At 39.3% G+C, this 10,005-nt stretch overlaps 1 protein-coding gene across 1 annotated transcript in view; it reads left to right on the top strand.

Moving 5' to 3' along the window:
* LOC116097458 overlaps nucleotides 1–10,005 on the top strand; it is a 63,639-nt gene that overhangs the window by 41,256 nt on the left and 12,378 nt on the right. The window contains exon 6 of the mRNA XM_031379961.1: nucleotides 3,146–3,213. Coding sequence (XP_031235821.1) covers nucleotides 3,146–3,159 — 14 coding nt within the window. The 3' untranslated portion in view covers nucleotides 3,160–3,213. The remainder of the gene's footprint in view (nucleotides 1–3,145; nucleotides 3,214–10,005) is intronic.

Below are 10,005 nucleotides of genomic sequence, written 5' to 3'. Positions count from 1 at the left end.
GGGGGCAGAGAGGCGCAGAGAGAGAGAGGGGGGCAGAGAGGCGCAGAGAGAGGCACAGAGAGAGGTGCAGAGAGGCGCAGAGAGAGGTAGAGAGGCAGAGAGGTAGAGGCAGATTTCTGAGTTTGAGGGAAGTATGGTCAGAGTGAGATCCAGGACAGTCTGGGCAATACAGAGAAACCCTGTCTCAAAAAAAAAAAAAAAAAAAAAAGGGGGGGGGACGTTTGGTTTTATGTGGAGGCCCTTGATTCTTTTGGACTTGAGCTTTGTACAAGGAGATCAATCTGTGGTTGGTGTTGATCCATTGAAGAATGGATTGATCTGCATTCTTCTACATGCTAACCATCATTTGAGCCAGCACCATTTGTTGAAAAAGCTGTCTTTTTTCCACTAGATGGTTTTAGCTCCTTTGTCAAAGATCAAGTAACCATAGGTGTGTGGGTTCATTTCTGGGTCTTCAATTCTATTCCATTGATCTACCTTCCTCTCACTGTACCAATACCATGCAGGTTTTTGTTTTTTTTGTTTTTGTTTGTTTGTTTAAATCACAATTGCTCTGTAGTAGAGCTTGAGGTCAGAGATGGTGATTCCACCAGAAATTATTTTATGGTTGAGAATAGTTTCTGCTATCCAAGGTTTTTTGTTATTCCAGATGAATTTTCAAATGACTCTTTCCAACTCTGGAAAGAATTGAGTTGGAATTTTGATGGGAATTGCATTGAATCCGTAGGTTGCTTTTGGCAAGATGTCCATTTTTACTATATTAATCCTGCCAATCCATGAACATGGGAGATCTTTCTATCTCCTGAGATCTTCAATTTCCTTCTTCAGACACTTGAAATTCTTATCATACAGATCTTTCACTTGCTTAGTTAGAGTGACACCAAGGTATTTTATATTATTTATGACTATTGTGAAGGATATTGTTTCCTTAATTTTTCTCAGCCCTTTTATCCTTTGTGCAGAGAAAGGCCACTAATTAGTTTGAGTTCAGATACACTGAAACTAGTAGAAAAGAAAGTGGGGAAGAGCCTCAAGCACATGGGCACAGGGGAAAATTTCCTGAACAGAACACCAACAGCTTATGCTCTAAGATCAAGAGTTGACAAATGGGACCTCATAAAATTGCAAAGCTTCTGTACGGCAAAGGACACTGTCAATAGGACAAAACAGCAACCAACAGATTGGGAAAAGATCTTTACCAATCCTATATATGATAGAGGGCTAATATCCAATGTATACAAAGAACTCAAGAAGTTAGAATCCAGAGAACCAAATAACCCTATTAAAAATGGGGTACAGAGCTAAACAAAGAATTCTCAATCGAGGAACACCGAATGCCTGAGAAGCACCTAAAGAAAGGTTCGACGTCCTTAGTCATCAGGGAAATGCAAATCAAAACAATCCTGAGATTCCACCTCACAGCAGTCAGAATGGCTAGGATCAAAAATTCAGGTGACAGCAGATGCTGGCAAGGTTGTGGAGAAAGAGGAACACTCCTCAATTGCTGGTGGGATTGCAAGCTGGTACAAAGACTCTGGAAATAAGTCTGGTGTTTCCTCAGAGAATTGGACATAGTGCTACCTGAGGACACAGCAGTACCACTCCTGAGCATACACTAAGAAGATGCTCCAACATGTAATAAGGACACATGCTCCACCATGTTCATAGCAGCCTTACTTATAATAATATAATATTATAGTCAGAATCTGGAAAGAACCCAGATGTCCCTCAGGAAAGGACATCTGGTTACAGAAAATGTAGTACATTTACACAATGGAGTACTACTTAGCTATTAAAAACAATGAATTCATGAAATTCTTAGGCAAATGGATGGAACTAAAAAATATCATCCTGAGTGAGGTAACCCAATTACAAAAGAACACACATGGTATGCACTCACTGATAAGTGGATATTAGCCCAGAAGCTGGGAATACGCAAGATACAATTCACAAACCATATGAAACTCAAGAAGAAGGAAGACAAAGTGTGGATACTTCAATCCTTCTTAGAAGGAGGAACAAAATACCTATGAGAGGAGTTGCAGAGACAAAGTGTGGAGCAGAGACTGAAGGAAAGGCTGTCCAGAGACTGCCCCATCTGGGGATCCATCCCATATAATACAGTCACCAAACCTAGATACTATTGTTGGATGCCAACAAGTGCTTGCTGACAGGAGCCTGATATAGCTTGCTGACAAGAGTCTGATATAGCTGTCTCTTGAGAGGCTCTGCCAGTGCCTGACAAATACAAAGTGGATCCTCACAGCCATCCATTGGATTGAGCACAGGGTCCCCAACGAAGGAGCTAGAGAAAGGACCCAAGGAGCTGAAGGAGTTTGTACCCCTATAGGAAGAACAACAATATGCACTAACCAGTACCCCCAGAGCTCCCAGGGACTAAACCACCAACTAAAAGAGTACATATGGTGGGATTCATGGCTCCAGCTGCATATGTAGCAGAGAATGGCCGAATCAATCATCAATGGGAGGAGAGGCCCTTGGTCCTGTGAACGTTCTATGCCCCAGTGTAGGGGAATGCCAGAGCCAGGAAGCAGAAGGCGGTGGGTTAGTGAGCAGGGGGAGGCAGGGAGAAGCTAGGTGGTTTTTTTGGAGGGGAAACCTTGAAAGGGGATAATATTTGAAATGTAAATAAAGAAAACATGTAATAAAAATGTAAAACAAACAAACAAACAAACAAAGTTGCTCATCAGTTAAAGCACCAGCTACTCCTCAAGAGGACCCAACTCCAGTTCTCAGCACCCATATGGAAGCATCTATCCGTCTATAACTCCAGGTCAGGGGGACTCCCTTCAGGCGTCCATGAGTGCGGCATTCATGTTGTACAGAGATGTACTCACAAGCAAACCAAAAACAAAACAATAAACCCCACCCGCATGTAAACTAGAAATAAATATGTTTAGAGTGGCCAGCTTCTGTGACAATAGTTTCTAATATAGTTCTGATAACGTTCCATAATCTTCAAGTGACTGGTGATCTGTAACTGGGTTCTGCAGAGGACTGACGCCTCGGACAAGAACTTTTTAACCATCTGTGTGGTTAATATTTTAAAGGTCAAACATTTAATGCTTTTATTGAATTTTGTGAAAAATATTTTAAAAGGTGAATTTATTTTCTTTTTCCATAGCATATTACGAATAAAGAGCTGACAAGGCAGGTCTTCCAGAGGGAGGAGGAGGAGAATGTTCTTCAATGGTAAGGTTCTCAGTAATACTGCAGGAAAGTTTTGTACTCAAAGTTTGTATAAAATAGCTTTTCAGGGATATATAATTAGAAGTATTAAGAAAGAAACATAGAATCTGTAAATCTTATGGACAATTCTCAATCTCTGGACACAGAATGAAACAGAAGATGGAGATGTGGGAGTTTCTGAGTCAGGCTTCTGTTTTAATCTGGACCTAGACTGTTTAAAGGGTTGCTTTTCACAAAACCAGCTTGTTTTGTGGATCTTTTTTTCTTTTCCATGGCTTGTATTTAATTTACCAAAGAAATACAAATGAAAATGAATGAGATTGAAGCAGAGAGGCTGGAAACACCCAAGAAAGCAAACGCTAGTAGATGCTGAGAGGATGATTGTGGGTTTGTGAAGTGGACCAACCATTATGGAAACCAGGATGGTGATCCCTAAAAAGCTAAAAACAGGATTACTCTCTGATCCTGCTGTACTATTCTGAAAGTATATCCAGACGTATCTTGGTCATAACCATGCTCTACTCCCTCCCTCAACAAATGCATAAAGAAAATGTTAACCTTTATCTCCTGTTACCAGTAGATGTATGCTGCTCCCAACCTCAGTCAGATAAGCTTCTTATTGTAGAAGATACTGATTACAGCAGAGATATAACTTCAAACTGCTGAGTATAAGTGATTAGATGCTCACCTGTAAATGAAGCATCTATATTAAACCTTTTGCAAGGCTCAGGGAACATAATGGACTAGGAAGCCTATCTATCTATCTATCTATCTATCTATCTATCTATCTATCTATCTATCATCTATCTATAATCTATCTATCATCTATCTCTCTTTCTGTGTGTGTGTGTGTGTGTGTGTGTGTGTGTGTGTGTGTGTGTGTGTGTGGTAGAGGACAGGAATGAGTGTTGTCTTCTGGACATGACATAACTCTTGCAGACAGGAGCCTAGAGTAGCTATGGTATAGCTACAGCCATACAAGACCTGAACAAGATCAAGCCAGTTCAAAATTTCAGTGTGGAGGGGTCCCCAGCATTCCATCCCTAGCTGAGAGTCTATTAGCAATTAACAGCTCCCCAGGAAAGAAGAGTCATTTTTCCTTGAGGGGCTGGCAACTGGTAAGTTTCCCATATACTAGTGAATGTCTCTGCATTCGCCAGTATGTACATGCACAGCAGTAGTTGGATCATATTTATATATGAGATGAAGTTTGAAGGGAAGTATATTGTGGAGATTTGGGGAGTCTGAGAGAAGGAGGGAGGGATAGATATCATCAAAATATATTCTATATATGTATGAAAAATTCCAAACATGAAACTGTGGAATACAGGTACAGTAAAGTTGTATTCAGCCATATGCAACAAAATTAGATCATTTTTTTCTGGAAAGTGGGTGGAACTGAAAATCTTCCTATTAATACAAATAAGGCAGATTCAACAAGACAGCCATTACAACATGTTTTCTTATATTTGTGGATTCTGGATTATATACAGATACATTAACTCTGTTTATACACAAATAAGATAGGATGAAGGTAGGAGACTGAGAGAAGGAAACCATAAAGGAGAAAAGGAAGGGAAGAATGTGGTGAAAGATGAATACATAAAAGTACAGGATTGCTGGGCAGTGGTGGTGCACGCCTTTAATTCCAGTACTTGGGAGGCAGAGGCAGGCAGATTTCTCTGAGTTCTAGGCCATACTGGTCTACAGAGTGAGTTCCAGGACAGTCAGGGCTACACAGAGAAACCCTGTCTTGAAATAGCCCTCCCCCCAAAAGTACAGCATATCCTTGAAATTGTCCTTATGAAACATTTCACCAATAAAAAGAAATAATTTAAAAATGGCATTGCAGGAGAACAAAGCTGGGGCAGAAAAAGTTCTTACTCTACTGTTCCCCTAAACCACCACAGACACAGACTTTACATGTGTAATAGAAAAGGCATAATTTTAAATACTTTTGTTAGGTATTTTGTTGAAATATTAAATCTCTGTTAAAAATTACACTTGGGGCCACACCACCTGGTGTGGGCAAAGGAGAACACCCAGAAGCTGGCCCGCAGTGTGGCGGGAAGTCACTACAATGTGCAAGTATGTAGTGGGAGGATGGAGGAGAAACAGAAGTGTAACAGTTTGAGCATTATGAAGAGAAGAGAAACTGCAGCATTAGGTTGAAAACCATTCTCTTGAGGAATGTGAAGGACAATGATTCTGGGGTGATGGTAGTGTTTTCTTTCTCTCTTTAGTATTTTCTTTAAAGCCTAAGTGTGCTGGCTAGTTTTATGTCAACATGGTACAAGCTAGAGGCACTGGAGAGGAGGGAGCCTCAGTTGGGAAAATGCTTCCACAAGACTGGAGTATATGCAAACCTATAGGGTCTTTTCCTTCCCTCCTCCCTCTCTTCCTTCCTCCCTCCCTCCCTCCCTTCCTTCTTCCCTCCCTCCCTCCCTCCCTCCCTTCCTCCTTCCCTCCCTCCCTTCTTCCCTTCCTTCCTTCCTTCCTTCCTTCCTTCTTTCTTTCCTTCCTACTCTCTCTTTCTTTTCTTTTTTAAAGATTTATTTATCTATTTTATGTATCTGAGCATGCTGTTACTGATACACCAGATCACATTACAGATGGTTGTGAGCCACCACGTGGTTGCTGGGAATTGAACTCAGGACCTCTGGAAGAGCATCCATTGCTCTTAACCACTGAGCCATCCTCTACAGCTCTAGAATATTTTCTTAATTAGTGATTGGTAGGGAAGGACCCATTCCATGGTGTGGGGGCAAACCCTCTGTGGCTCTAGGTTCTACTACAAAGCAGGCTGAGGAAGCTATGGGGAGCAAGACAGTAAGCCTTCCTCCTCCATGACCTCTGCTTCAGCTCCTGCCTCCAGGTGTCTGCCCTGATTGAGTTCCTGTCCAGACTTCCTTTGATCATGAACAGTGCCGTTAAGTTTAAGCCAAGTGAACGCTTTCGTGCTAAGTTGCTTTGGTCATGGTGTTTTATCACAGGGTAGAAACCATAGCTAGGGCACTAAGTGAAGCTTTGAATTTCTTCCAATTGTCTTTTTATCATTATTGAATTGATTTTAAAAATCAATCCCATACAGAAACTGTACCACATTCGACCTTTATAATATTCAAGTTTAATAAATTTAGAATGGAATTAATTGTGCTAGTTACTAAAAAGGTAAATATACACCAACAGGAGATTGGAGATTTACCAGGAAACAAAAATGCTTAAATAGAATAATTTCAGGTAAAGTAGATTAAAAACAGACTAATGAATCAGAATGGAGAACAGAAGCGCATGTCCAGAAGGCATGGTGTTTCACCTAGATAAAGAAGAGGTGAAACCAACTCATTGTTTCTATTAAAGGGCCAGTAAGTATTTTAGGCTTTGGGAGATTTCTAATTCCTGATACAACTGCATTGCTGTTGTGGTGAGAAGACACCCGTATACAATGCAAAAATAATGTGTGTCTGTGTGCCAATCAAGAATTTTGTTTGCTTGTTTGTTTTGTTTTGTTTTACAAATACATGCAAGGTATATGGTTTTGGCATATGAGCCATGATCTGTGGACAAATTGTTTAGATAATCAAAAATGATCATTTAAATGTAATCTTATAACTTAATATTTTTACTTCAAAGTAGAATTAAAGAGAAACCTTCCCATTCCTTGGCTGTCTTTTGATAAACAAATCCTATTAAATTATATTCTGAGCATACCAGAGCCTAATGAACAAATTGTGATTGAAAATCATGAAGAAAGACCTAACCTATTGTTTTCTTTGGTAGACAGTGCCAGTTAAAGACATGGGGTGAGTGACAGAATAACAATAGCCTTGTTAATGGGGCTCAGTAAATTAGATTATTATTGTCTGAAATGGTTGCTTTATGGTTAGCTGTAATAAAATGATTTTCCCTTACTTTACTCACCAGATTTCTTCTTCCATGTGAATGTTAATTACCCATTTATAATGCATTGCAGGCTAGCTCTACTCACTCCGGGAGCTCTAGAAACTATCACAATTATAACCAGCAGTATGATTTTAGAATCATTTATTTGGAAATAATTTGTTAATTTTTTTCATTTTATGTATATATATTTATTTATGTTATATATATCTTTAAAAAGCAATAGAGGTTTTCTAATCAAGTTAATGATCATTGAAAAAATTGAATAGTAGTGTTCAAATCATGTCAATTGGTTAAATGATGTGTATGTTTTAAGGACTTTTTCATTGCCTTGGTAGTTCCTTCTATGTCAGAACACAGTCTTTCTTAGAAGTCAGCCATACTAATTCTCATTAAGCCTCTCCCCATTTTTTTCTTTACTGAGATTATATTCTTGTACTAAATTAAAACCTGGTGGTTACTTCTGATTCTACATCTTTCTTCTTCCTTTGCTCTCTGTGAATATATTTAGTTGAATATTCCTTTGGGGGAGCAGACTGCTACTTACTTCTGTGGGTTGCATTTTATCTTGACTTTCCCAAGTCACTTGTATACAATAAAGTATAAAATAAAATGCAATGGTCTAGTGAAGTTAATAATGAAAGATAGTAATTATAAAACTCTCATGTTCTTGATCAATTGTTTATATATTAACATATTTACATAATCAATTGTATCCTAATAATGAAGGAGAATTCTAGAACCAGGTTTATAAGTTACATGTGGAAGTTACTAATTCTGAGACATCTGAAGCAGTTGTTCAATACCTCCAGGCCTTGATTTCTTATCTGCGATGGAGACATAGTAAGAACTGCTTTGCTAGAAAAGTGAGCAATAACGTAAGCAAATCTCCGGGAATATAACATACAATCAGTGAAGATCCAGGCATGGTACAAGGGCAGGAGAGCCAGGCATGGTAAAAAGACAGGGGAGAGCTAGGCATGGTAAAAAGACAGGGGGAGAGCTAGGCATGGTCCTAACTGCCTTGGATTAGGAAGAACTCTGAATCAGGGAGATCTCAGATGGCCTTTCCCTCTATCATTTTTTGTTTGTTTTGTTTGCTATTTAAGAGACTTACTTAAACTATTGAGTTTTCCTTGAGTGAAAAAAGAAAATATTGAAAAAGTTGTCTGAGAAATGAATACTATATGTAAAATACTGTTTTAATAAGTGATTCATAGCAGGTGCTTTATAAATGACCCTATTTTAGCTCTCTGAACCTATTATGCCACTGTAATTCTGTGAGAACTTTCAAACATTAAAAGACATTTAAAATCCTTCCAGGAAAATGAAACTTGAGGACAGGTTTATATAGCACCAAATGCATCCTGGTAAGTCCCCTGACTGAGATTCGTAGGTGTCCAAGGGATAAGTTGAAGGGTAGAAAATATATACACCTGGAATCACGTAGGACTTAGAGCAGGTCATGATACCCTAGCTAAGCAACGAAGGGCGTAGCATATTAACAGGAAGAAATTCTAAGGGGATTCTAAGGGGAAGCAGAATGAGCTCTGAAAAAAAGTTGGCAAAGGTACAGATTACACATGAGCAACTCTAAGTCACTTAACTTACTTAAACATACAGGCCGCCACCCATTCTGGATTCATGTTTTGGGCACTGCTTGAAGGGCTGCATGAATATTAATTCATTGAGTCTTCATAAGAGTTCTATTAGGTAATATCCATACGGTACACAGAGGGAAACTAAGCCCTCATCTATGTTGTCTTTCTGGGAAAGAGAAAATGGGACCACTTCCTTCTGGGTCTACAGCGCTCTCCCGAGGGACAGAGCACTGTCGTGGCCCAGGGACCTGCTTTCATATGCCTGTCTCTCAGCCTGATGCCCCAGAGAGGACATCTCAGCCAACATCTGTGGCACAGAGGCTTGCTCATTGTCACACAGCTGGCCACTCTGCTTCTGGGACCTGAGCTGTCATTCATGGCACTGTGCACTGAGAAAGGCACTCAGTCCTTTATCGCAGGAAACCTCAAGATCTACACCTTGGGGCTTAGGCAGTATTTTAAAGGTGATGGCAGTATACAATCTTTAATTTGAAAGAATGTGACAGTTCAACTGAGTAAAGGATAAAATAGTCACATTTGTAAGAGAGTGTACTTTGATGGTGAAGGGTGAGGGGAGGCAGGGAAGTATTAGACTGTGTGTAAAGAGGAGAGATTGAGGCAGGAAGAATAATTAAAAGGAGCCTTCCAGACATTAAAATGAGCACTGGAGAAAGCCCAAAAAAGGTTGTTAGAAATTTAGAGGTGAAGAAAGATGCAAATACTCTTTGAGGTTACAATAGGCAAGCCATAAGGAACAATCACAGGGTAGCAAGGAGTGAAGCGAGATGCTAGAGAAAAACCCACTGTTTCCAGCTTGCCTGACTGGAGATAGTGATAGTGTTGATACGAAGAAAAGATGGGGGAGAGCAAGAAGTCTCTATGAAAAGCATGGGCAGGCTTCAGTTTTTCAAAGCCTATTTTATTAAAAGATTTTAAATGCTTGGACCCCCTTCTAGCCCATCTTCCAAATGGAGGGGAGAAAAAATGGTAAATAGGACAAGGAGATGGAGACCTGTTTAGAAGTAGTTCTTAGGGGTGATTTTTAAAAAAAAAAAAAAAACAAAACACTTTTATTGCATTATGATGAGAAAAGTTACATGATTTCAATTTATCTGAATTTGTAAACATTTAAAAACATATTTTAATTAAATAGAATTGAATCACATTTTTGTTTCCCTTTTGTACCACCACTCCTCCCAGAGACTCCCTCTTCAATACCTACGATGTCTTTTTTGTCATATTCCTTAAAATTTATAAAATATTATAATGATAAAAATAAGTATTATAAAAGTTG

Source organism: Mastomys coucha, unplaced genomic scaffold (assembly GCF_008632895.1).
Source record: "Mastomys coucha isolate ucsf_1 unplaced genomic scaffold, UCSF_Mcou_1 pScaffold19, whole genome shotgun sequence".
In the NCBI taxonomy this organism is placed as follows: Eukaryota; Metazoa; Chordata; class Mammalia; order Rodentia; family Muridae; genus Mastomys; species Mastomys coucha.
Note: the sequence above shows the minus strand (reverse complement) of the source record. Positions and strands in the feature narration are given on the sequence as shown.